The 12,120-nt window shown below is 40.6% G+C and overlaps 1 protein-coding gene across 1 annotated transcript in view; it reads right to left on the bottom strand.

The window, feature by feature from the left end:
• Window positions 1–7,771, bottom strand: part of MANBA (mannosidase beta) — a 119,353-nt gene extending 111,582 nt beyond the window's left edge. The window contains exon 1 of the mRNA XM_028507288.2: window positions 7,479–7,771. Coding sequence (XP_028363089.1) covers window positions 7,479–7,661 — 183 coding nt within the window. The 5' untranslated portion in view covers window positions 7,662–7,771. The remainder of the gene's footprint in view (window positions 1–7,478) is intronic.
• Between the last annotated feature and the right edge of the window lie 4,349 nt (window positions 7,772–12,120).

Raw genomic sequence — 12,120 nt, 5'->3', positions numbered from 1 at the left:
CTAGTGCAGGGGTGGAAGGAGGTTAGAGGGTAGAGGGACTGAGTAAAAAGAAAAAAGGACTCGTGAACATGGACCACAGTTTGGTGATTGCTGGGGAGTGTGGGATATACAGGAACTAAAGGGTAATGGGAAAAAATATAATAAATATTTTTAGAAATTGACAAACCTTTAACCAGAGTAATCCAAAAAAAAAAAAAAAAGCAACAGGACTCAAATAGATAAAATCAGAAATGAAAGAGCAGAGGTAAGAACTGATAACAGAAATACAAAGGATTGTAAGAAATTACTATTAACAACTATATGCCAAGAAATTGGAGAACCTGGGCAAAATAGATAAATTTCTAGAAACATACAACCTTCCAAAAATGAATCAGGAAGAAGCAAAAAACCTGAAAATAGAGCAATAACAACTAGCAAAATTAAAGCAGTAATCAAAAAACTCCTGGCACACAAAAGCCCTGGAGAAGATGATATCACAGGCAAATTTTACCAATCATTCAAAGAATAACTAACACCTATCATTGTCAAACTATCCCAAAAATTCAACACGTGGGAAGATATCCAAACTCTTTTTACGAGGCCAGTATTATCCTAATTCCAAAACCAGGTAAAGATACAACAAAGAAAGAAAATTATAGGCCATTATCTCTGATAAACTTAGATGCTAAACTCCTCAACAAAATATTAGTAAAATGGACCCAGTAATACATTAAAAAGATCATAGACTATCATCAAGTGGGATTTATTCCAGGGATGCAAGAATGGTACAATATTAGCAAATCAATAAGTGTGATACATCACATAAGCAAAATGAAAGACAAAAATCACATGATCATATCAATAGATGCAGAAAAAGCATTTGATAAAGTACAGCACCCACTTATGATAAAAACTCTCAGCAAAGTGGTAATAGAGGGAGGATATCTAAACATAATAAAGGCCATACACAAAAAAACCTGCTGCTAACATCATACTCAATGAGCAAAAGCTACAAGTGTTTCTCTTAAGATCAGGGACAAGAGAAGGCTGTCTGCTTTCACCACTTATTCAACATAGGACTGGAAGTCCTAGACACAGTCATCATGCAAGAAGAAATAAAAGGCATCCAAATTGGAAAGGAGGGAATAAAACCGTCATTATTCACAGACAATATGGTAGTGTATATAGAAAATCCTATAGTCTACACCAAAAAACTACTTGACCTAATAAATGAATGCAGCAAAGTAGCAGGATAAGAGGTCAATATTCAGAAATTGATGGCATTTTTATATACCAATACTGAACTATCAGAAAGAGAAATTTTTTTAAAAATCACATTTATATAGCAACCAAAAAAATAAAGTACCAGGAAAAAATGTAACCAAGGAGGTAAAAGACCTGCACTCAGAAAACTATAACACTGAAGAAAAAGTACTGAGGAATATACAAATAAATGGAAGTATATACCATGTTCAGGGATTAGAAGAATTAACATCATTAAAATGTCCACACTACCCAAAGCAATCTATGGATTCAACACAATCCCTATTAAAATACCAATAGCATATTTCACAGATCTAAAACAAATATTTCAAAAATTTATATGGGACCAAAAAAGACCCAGAATAGCCTCAGCAATTTTGAGAAAGAAAAACAAAGTTGAAGGGATCACAATACCTGATATCAAACTATATTACAAGGCCACTGTTATCAAAACAGTCTGGTACTGGCATAAGAACAAATATATAGATCAATGGAACAGAATAAAGAGCCCAGAAATAAACCCATGTCTCTATGGTCAGTTAATATTTGACAAAGGGGACACGAGCATACAATGGAGTAAAAATACTCTATTCAGTAAACGGTGTTGGAAGAACTGGAGAGGTACATGAAACAAAATGAAACTAGACATCAACTTATACCATACACCAGAATAAACTCTAAATGGATAAAAGACTTAAATATAAGTCATGATACCATAAAAGTTATAGAGGAAAACATAGTAAAGTTTCAGATATCTTGTGCAGCAATATTTTTGCCAACCAATCTCCTAGGACAAGGGACATAAAGGAAAAAATAAACCAATGGGGCTACATCGAATTAAAAGCCTCTGCACAGTTCCCTTTTCATCATTACAATGAAAAGGGAACCAACTGTATGGGAAAACATATTTTCCAATGATACATCAGACGAAGGTTTAATCTCCAGAATATATAAACAATTCATATATAAAGGACTCAGTACCAGGAGGACAAACAATCCAATTAAAAATGAGCAAAGAACCCGAATAGATGTTTCTCCAAGGACATACAGATGGCCCATAGACATAAGAAAAAATGTTCAACATCACTAGCCATCAGACAGATATCACTTCACACCTGCAAAAATGGCCATCATTAATAAATCAAAAAACAAGTGCTGGCAAGGATGTGGAGAAAAGAGAACCCTACTGCACTGTTGGTGGGAATGCAGATTGGTACAGCCACTGTGAAAAACAGTATGGAATTTCCTCAAAAAATTTAAAATGGAACTGCCTTTTGACCCAGCAATTCCACTGTTGGGAATATATCCTAATAATAAAAAAAATTTTCAAAAGAATGTATGTACTCCAATGTTCATAGCAGCACTATCTACAATAGCCAAGATTTGGAAACAGTTTACATGCTCAACATAAGATGAGTGGATTAAAAATGGTGGTACATTTACACAATGGAATACTATGCAGCAGGAAAAAAAATCCCACCTTTTTCAACAGCATGGATCAAACTGGAGACTATCCTAAACTGGAGTTTATCCTAAATGAAATCAGCCAGTCAGTTAAAGACAATTATCATATGATCTTACTTATAAGAGGAATCTAATGAACAAGATAAACTAATAAACAAAATAGAACCAGAGGCATAGAATTATGGAAGAGAATGACATCTGTAAGAGGGGAGGAGGCAAGTGGAAAATGATTGACAGAAGGTGAAGGAATAGTCAAAGAACATATATGAAGGACCCATGGACATGGACAACTGTGTGGAAATTGGCTATGAAAGTTGGGGGTGAGCTGGGTGGAGAAGGGAAAAGGGGAAAAAACTGGGACAACTGTAATAGCATAAACAATAAATCATTTTAAAAAAGAATAGCCAACAGGAAAATAGATAAAAACACATGAATAAATAACCATAAATCACCAATAAACCTATAAAAAACATATAAAGTGTTTAACCTCAATAGAAAGTAAATTTTTTGTTTTTAAAAATAACCCACATTTAGCCCTGGCTGGCGTAGCTCAGTGGATTGAGCGCGGGCTGGGAACCAAAGTGTCCCAGGTTCGATTCCCAGCCAGGGTACACTCCTGGGTTGCAGGCCATAACCCCCAGCAACTGCACATTGATGTTTCTCTCTCTCTCTCTCCCTCTCTCTCTCTCTCTCTCTTTCCCCCCCACCTTCCCTCCCTAAAAATAAATAAATAAAATCTTAAAAAAAAAAATAACCCACATTTACACCTAAAATAAGCATTCGGATAAAATGATGATGGAAGTGTAAAGCTGGTACACGTTTTATGGAGAACAATTTGAAGTTTGTATTAAAAGACTAAAAAATGCATATCCTTTGAATCAGCAATTCCACTTCTAAAACTTTGTCTAAGAAAATAGGGATGTCCATTAACTAAAATTTACTTAAAAGGATCTTCATAAAGAATAGAAAAAAATGGAGTCAGATAAATGGAGTCAGATTCAATAATAAAGGACTGATAATAAAGATGGCAAGTGTACACAATAGAATAAAACAAGAGCCATTCAACATGATTTGTAGAAATAGGTTTTTGTTGCATGTTGGCTCAGTTGGTTGGAGCATCATACCGTACAGCAAAATGTTAGAGGTTCAGTTCCTGGTCTTGCCACACCTAGTTGTGAGTTTGATCCCTGATCTTGGTGAGTATGGAAGGCAACCAATCCCTCCCTCCCTCCCTCCCTCCCTCCCTCCCTCCCTTCCTTCCCTTCTCTCCTCCTTTCTTTTTCCTCCCTCCCTCCCTCCCCCTCTCTCTTTCTTTCTGTCTTTCTGTCTTTCTTTTTCTGTCTTCCTTTCTTTACTTTCTTTCTCTTTCTTTGTCTTTCTTTCTCTCCTTCTTTCTTTTCTTTCTGTCTTTCTCACTCCATTCCTCTCTATAGTCAACAAACATTCTCAAGTGAGAATTAAACATACATATATATTTAGTATTAAAAAGTTATGAAAGTGTAAGCCCTGGCTGGCGTAGCTCAGTGGATTGAGCTCGGGCTGCGAGCTGGGGTTTCGTGGGTTCGATTCCCAGTTAGGGCACATGCCTGGGTTGCAGGCCACGGCCCCCAGCAACCACATATTGATGTAATAAAAAAAAAAAAAGAATATTAGAAAAAGTTATGAAAGTGTATATTTAAATTCTTATCATAAATACGTATACATAGAAAACCTCCAAATGGATATCGTGTATTTTTAAATTTTAATAACAGTTATATCTGGAAGCCAGGCTTCCACGTTTTCTTTTTCTTACCTCTCTCTATTTTCTAACTTGGGCACACTGAGAATATCTTTTATTAAAACTGTTTTTCAAACTTATACAGCTGAGAAATTGCACAGGAAAGCTGAGAAAATTCCTAAGAAGGGTCCTTTACCTAAGTATTTATCATAAGGTTATTGATTAGGTTGTAGTTAATCTGGCCTCCCACAAAATAGGAACTGGGTCTTATCATTTCTTTTTTATTTCTAACGCCTCTTTTAGTGTATGGCATAATAATAGGCTGACTGACTGAATGAGACCCTTTAGGAGAGAGAGAGCTAAGACACCTAAGTTCTCAATAACTACTAACTCCATTTAGCCAAGTATGCACACTGAAAAAAAAACTCAAGTTTTTCTTGACTCCTCTTTCTCTCACATCTCACATTCAATCCATTAACTAATCCAACTAAACAAATCCTGTTTGTTCCATGTTCGAAATGTGTTCTCACAACTATTCTCACCATTTCACTGCTACTACCCTAGACCAAGCCAAGAATCACCTCTTGCCCCTACAACCGTAACGGTCCCCTACCTCGTCTCCATGCTTCCATTCTGATGCATTGTAGTCTTCATGCCACAATTAGATATGCTAAAAGGCACATCTAATCATGCAAGTCCAAGCTCAAAACCCCCAGTAGCTTCCCATCACCTGCAGAATAAAATCCAAAGTGTTTCCCATGGTTTACAAACCCTGCATGATCTGCCCACCGTGGTCTCCCACCACACTGGCCTGCTTACTATTCCTGGAATTTTCAAACATGTTCCCACCTCAAGGGCTCTTCTCTCCCCATGTCCATCTTTTTTTCCTCTTTGCTGGGAATGCACTTCTCCTTAAAATTGACCTCATCAAAAAGATCTCTGCTTTAAAAGTCACTTTATCAAATGGCTATCTTTAATTACTTTTTAAAAATAGTAATCCTTCCCAGTCAGCCTTCATTTTCTCTTCCTCTAACCTGCTTTATTTTTATTCAGTACACCACCTGTCATTATATTATCTATTAATTTGTTTACTATTTGTCTCCCTGCTAGAATGTCTATTGGCCAAAGACTTGGCTTTCTTCACTATGTGACATCAAGCACTTGGAATAGAGCCTGCCACATTGGAGGTGGTGAATAAATACTTATGAGATAATTAGGGGAGTGAATAAATAAGAGAATGACTTTGGCAAGATGTGCTTCAAGTTCTCATGTAAACACAATATTTGGGCCAGTGTCTGCTCTAAACCATGAAATATTTCCTGAAGTCAGCACCAAAAAGTAATGTTGTAATAAAGCAGGTGCCATAACAACATCACAGTATTCAACAGCGATACCGATGTTGATTACTGTCAATGGGCCTGGAGTCCCCCAAGCCCCATGAAAGCTCCCCATCTCTCATCCCACTATCATTTAAGACTCATACCCACCTTACTGAAATTTAAAGTTTTCCTAAGAATTTATTAACAGATTTAAGAGAAACTGAAAGTTATTCCCATGAGGAAAAGTCAGTTATTTCATATTTTGAGCAACTTCATTCTCATTGACTAGTTACCAAACATTGTTCCCTGAAATTGGCCCTGGAACATGGAACAGTAATCTGACTTGCTAAAGCCACTAATGAGTTCACACTGTCTTAACTGTACCAGTGCAATGAGGCAAGGAGAGCCCTTGCAAAATGAACACAGGTGCTCTCAAAGCATGTGTAAGTGAAGCCTCAGGGTGCCAAAGTCAGCTGTGGTCTATGTCACAAGTTTAGTACCTAAAAAATAAAGTACTTAAGTTTGAGAATTATTTATTAAAAAATAAACTGGACTGTAGTGTCAAATAAACTTCCTTCCTGACATACATTCTTGGAAAAAAGCTAATGCATACCAGATCAGAAACTTTGCATAACTCTAGTTGATCATCCTGCCATTTAAGTAAATTTTGAATAATACTCCTGACAGTCAACCACAGTGCTTCAAAAACACAGTTTTTAAAAACACCAGGGTAAGTGTAGCATACTATAAAACCCAGGCTGCAGAGTGAGGCCAGTATGGGTCAGAATGCATTTCTGCTACTTAGTTGCTGTGTGATCTTGGATAAATTCTCTAACTGCTCTGGGCTCCTTAACACCGTATTATTTGTCAAATGCAAAGACATATTCCATAGAGTTCTTATGAGAAATGAGACAATGCATGCAAACTATTTATCAAGTACATATTACCCAGGCAAAGACAAGAATGGGAAAATGACCACAGCAGGTGGAACCAAGAAAACAGTGGAAGGTAAAAGTCTGTTTGCAAACTTCTGCAAACAGGAAAACGTCTTCCAAAAGTCTGTAATTTGGAGCATCTGTTGAGAAACACACACATCACACGCCCTGAGAAGAAAGAGCACCCTTCTTCACATCCCAATCAGCTTTAAAAGTTATGTAGCCTTTTACACTCACACTGACAATCCTAACCTTACACTGGCAGTTTTGTCTACTCAACCCATTTGCTGCAAAATCCCAAATCTGACTCCCTGAGGCCTAACAGCGAAAATGAAAAACTAAAAAGAAAATGAAAACTTGAGACATTACTGAACACAGTAAACATTTACTTAGCCAAAGACTATCGCCCTCTTCAGTGTCGAGGTAATTGAAAAAGTAGGCCCTGCCTTAGGCTCTGTCAGTGACAACATGTTCTTCCTATCCACGCTTCCGTGGAGAACTATGGCAATAAGTACACTGCAAGTAGCAAGACAGTTTGCCCTGAGAAAACTTCCGCTTTCCAGTTACTGAGGTCCCAAACGTGGGTCGGTCAGTCTCCAGCCAGCGCGGTTCCCCGCGGTTCTCTTCTCCAACAGCGCTGGGCAGTTCCCCCCAAAGACCACACACTACAGAGGGTAAGTCAGTGCCCAATCGAGGAGAATAGCCCGGGACAAGTGGGGAGGAGATTCTCAGGCTGTTCCTGGGCCCCTCACCACGAAGGGAATGCGAGTGCTGTCTCCCGGGGGCGGCCACACACGGTACCTGGATGAGGTTCCGCTGGAACAAGGCGATGTGCACGCACCCTGGGACCTCCCCCGGCAACTCCAGTGAGCCGTTCCCGCTGCGAATCCTCCAACTTCCCCCCAGGCTGAGACTGCGCGCCGCGGCCGAGGGGTGCGCACCCCACAGCGCGAGTAGCTGGAGCAGCAGCGGGCAGAGGCGCATTATGGGACCCAGAGCAGGGGTCTCGGTTGCGGAGCTGCAGGCGGCCTTGGAAGCCACAGAGGGCTCGGAAGGAGCCCAGACGCCAGCCTTCCCAGTCCGCTGTCAGGCCCCGCCTCCCGGCCCCGCCCCCGCCCCCGCCTGCCTCCGGGTCAGGGCTCCAGGCCCGGCCTCCAGATCTGCTAAGCTGCAGGGATGCCCGACTTAGGTGCCTGCAAGAGAACACAAGCCCCTCCGCACAGCTCGGAGCTCCTAACCCTGTAGCCTACGCCATCCTCAGCATTCATTCTCGCTGTTCCGGTGTCTGAACCGGAGACGCAAACGTGCACGGTAATCTACACACACAAATCTCTGGGCGCAAAGTGGCGCAAAGCCCGGGGGAGCTCTGGGACAGACAATAGTATGAGGACACCACAGCTAGAGAGGCTCCTCACTGCTCCTGAGAAGCGAAACCCCGTGACACCCCATCACTTTCGTTCCCCAAATTTCCCCAGACCCCGCCCCCCGCACCACTCTGCAGGGTCGGCCGGGTGGCGGTGACGCCTGCCTCCTGCAGCTCCACGTCGATCTGAGTACCCAGCCCTCGAAAGAGTAAGCAAATACTAAAAGGGCCTAATTGGTAGGATTGTTTTGAGAGCTGAGAAAAGCCGTGTAGGGCGTGTAGGAGGGGCGTGACTCTCAAAACGCCCAGCTTCTTAGCTAATCGTGTCAGTGGACTGAGACCTTCGCTTTTACCAAGCTCCGCAGAGGAGGCTCCTGAGGCTCCGGAAGCCTTCCCTACATGCGCAGGCAAATTTCAAGTCTGCCGCTATTTGTGCAACCTGGCAAGCCACAAAATCTCTAGTACCTCTGTTTCCTGAACTCGAAAATGTAGGCGGTAATTTTTCACGTCGTTATAAGCATAAAATGAGTTTAATAAATGGTTGTCTCTAACAATGCGAGGGTACCCGAAAAATACCACAGGTTTATTCCAGGTCTCTTAGTCACGTGACCTACTTGACTCGCGTTTTTTGCAATAAGTTTTAACAGTGACTCTAGAAAGCTGATAGAGGAAATTTCACATTCCATAAAATAGACCGGCTTATCCCTGTGTTGATGTTATCTGCCTTATTTCATTATTTAGGAAAGTCTTTGAAAAGTCCTCCCCTCATGAAATCCAAGCTTTGTTTTGCTGTACAACGGCTCTGGAACTGCATGAATCTATGTACACAGGACAATATTTTACCTTTTCAGAATCACTATTTTTCACAAGCCTAGCATTTGGCATTAGGGACACTCTGGATTATACAGTCCAACCCTTTGGCTTTACAGCTGAGGTAATGGGGGTCCAAAAAAGTCAGATGACTTGACTATCATACAATGGCAGATAGGACCAAAACACTCCTCTCCTGGTTCTTAGTCTCCTTGCAGTTGAGCCTTTTGATACTAAAGGGAAAAGGTTCTGGCTGATTCAAAGGCTTTCCCACTCCAGAAGCATTCTTACTTTTAATAGAACAAAGGTTTCACTTCAAGTAATATACCATAATGAGTGGCAATAGACGGCCATCCCCAGTCTGTTCAAAACTGACAACATGACTTAGGGCTGCAAGAGTAGCAAAGATTTTTTCATAAATCCCAGAGATTCTATTAAGCCAAGCCGAAGGAAATTTCATGCCAGCAAATGTATTTGGATATATTCTGCTGTTCTATTAAGAATTATTTTAGGGAATCTATTTTTTAAAAAACGAGAAATAGAGACGTCATTCCTTCTTTAATTCCAGGACACAAGCATAACATCATTTGGATTACTTCATTTTGAAAACAGAGAACTTAAATCAAATGCAAAGCCCAAAAAAGTATTCTGCCTAAAATTGGGTTTGACACAGGTGACATGATGTTTTCATTTTGTTAGAGGATAATTTTTGTCCATTATTTCCAGGAAGAAGAAATCAGTTCGAAATAGTTATAAGATTTCTCAACTTATATAATTTAAAAGCATAACATCAGATACCATTTTAAAAATAGTCACACATTTCTATAACCTTATACCGTATAAATGGATGTTGGGGTCCGCCCTGCCTGGTTTCAGAAGCCGCACCCCCCATGGCTAAGGTTGAGTGAGAAACCTTGGAATCCTAAGCTACTAAGGAGACAAAGTTTACTTGTCTCCCTGGCAGGGGCGCTGCCTCTGCCCCCTGTACCTCACCTTGCTTGGCCCTGAGTGGATGACCTTTTAGCCAATGACAGGTAAGATTCCTCAAGAGAGGGATGACCTAAGACAGGCATGGTCGTGAAGGGGCCCCCAGGGAAGGACTTGGGGGGCTATAGAAAAGGGGGTAATGGACCCTCGCCCCTCGGCTTTGACATAGCCTGAGTCCCCATTCTGTCTGCAAGAAGTTTCCTAATCTCTTGCCTGCCTTACTTCCTCTGCTGACTTAAGCCTAAAACAATGACAGAGGGTGGTGCAGTACTGTGCTGGAAAGGGCAAATTCCCTGGAGCAATCAGGCCTAAGAAAGAATGCATAAAATCCTGTGAAACCTGCTTTGCTAATACGCTCAATTCAAATGGTAAGGATCCAAGCATGAAATGAGTGTTTCCCCAAAGTTTTATGGAACTTTAGCTATCTGACCCTGACTCAAAATAAGCCCTCATAGTTCTTTGAATGTTATCTATTGTTTGATCCTTACTGCCTGACAATGGTTGATGAGCTTTATGTATATATGCCCTGTATCCTTTGCAAATGAACCCAGTAAAAGACCATTCAGGAAAAGTCTCCTGGCCCTTCTTTGAGAGTTCAGCCACCTTTCCTCCCCAAGCAGATCATGTCTTGGTAGACTTATTCTCATCCATGGTGGCTGGGGGTCCCAGCAGGCAGAGCCCCCCCCCCCCCCCCCGCCACAAATAGACTTCATTTTGATCATCTCATTTGATGCTTCCCAGAATTCAGATTATTTAGACCAAGTGATATTTTCCTGGTTTAAAGAGACAAATAAAGCCTACACAGGTTAAATGACACACAGGATCAATATTCTGCTGTAGGAGGCCAATGAGGATTTTTTGGTCCATCTGACCATACTACCATCTCTAAATATATTAAGTTGCTAAATAAACTCATCAGAACATCATGGTATTCCAAGGCCAAGAATGTATCAATGCCATGAGATAATCTCATAAATTATAATAAGGAGGAAAAAAAGACTCAGAATGCTTAATCTCCAAAGCTAGGGACAATGGGCCATAAGTATCCCCCTTTAAGGTTATACAAAGAACTCTGAAACCCAAAAATAAAAACACAAACAACTCAACTAAAAAATGAGCTAACAAAGACATACAATATCATGATGAGATATCACCTTGCACCTGTCAGAGTGTCTATAATCAATAAAACAACAAATGACAAGTGTTGGCAAGGATGTGAAAAATAGGGAACACTTTTGCACCATTGGTGGGAATGCAGATGGGTACAACCACTATGGAAAGCAGTATGAGGATACCTCAAAAAATTAAAAATGGAACTGTCTTATGATTGTCTAACCACTCTGCTGAACACCTAAAACTAATACATAATAATGTTAAATGTAAACAGCACTTTAAAAAAAATCTAATAAGAATGTGAAAAATAAGATACACAGATGGCAAATAAACATATGAAAAGATGCTCCAGATGCTGACTTTAGACTTCTGGTCCAGATGGAGGTGTAGGTAGATATACTTTGCCTCCTCACACAACCAAAAGAAGGACAACAACTAATTTAGAAATAAATTGTAACCAGAATTGCCATAAAATTGAACTGTATGGAAGTCCAACAACCAAGGAGTTAAAGAAGAAACATTCATCCAGACCAGTAGGGGAAGCGCAAATGGGCAGCTGAGCCAGGGAGGACTTGCGGCAAGGCAGATGGATCAGAGGTCCCACATTTGTGTATAGATAAACCAGGAGGAACAACTGGGGGGCAAGACAGACCGTGCAACCCGGGGTTCCAGTGTGGGGAAATAAAGCCTCAAAAGCTCTGAATGAAAAAACTTGTGAGGGTTGAGGTGGCAGGAGAAACTCCCAACCTCACAGGAGAGTTCACTGGAGAGACCCACAGGGTCCTAGAACATACACAAACCCACCCACCAGGAATCAGAACTAGAAGGGCCCAATTTGCTTGTGGGTAGTGGAGGAGGTGACTGAAAGCCCACGGAGAGCTAAGCAAGTGGCATTGTTCCCTCTCGGACTCCTCCTGCAAAATACAGCACCAGAATGCAGCAACGTGGGTTAACCCAACCTGGTAAATAAATACTTAAGGTTCTGCTCCTTACTACATAACAGGTGTGACGAGACAAAAAAAAAAAAAAAAAAAATATATATATATATATATATATGTATATATATAGCCCAAATGAAAGAACAGATCAAAGCTCCAGAAAAAATATAACCAAGCAATGAAGAGATAGCAAATCTATCATATGCAAAGTTCAAAACACTGGTAATCAAGG

Source organism: Phyllostomus discolor, chromosome 1, assembly GCF_004126475.2.
Source record: "Phyllostomus discolor isolate MPI-MPIP mPhyDis1 chromosome 1, mPhyDis1.pri.v3, whole genome shotgun sequence".
NCBI classification, from domain to species: Eukaryota; Metazoa; Chordata; class Mammalia; order Chiroptera; family Phyllostomidae; genus Phyllostomus; species Phyllostomus discolor.
Note: the sequence above shows the minus strand (reverse complement) of the source record. Positions and strands in the feature narration are given on the sequence as shown.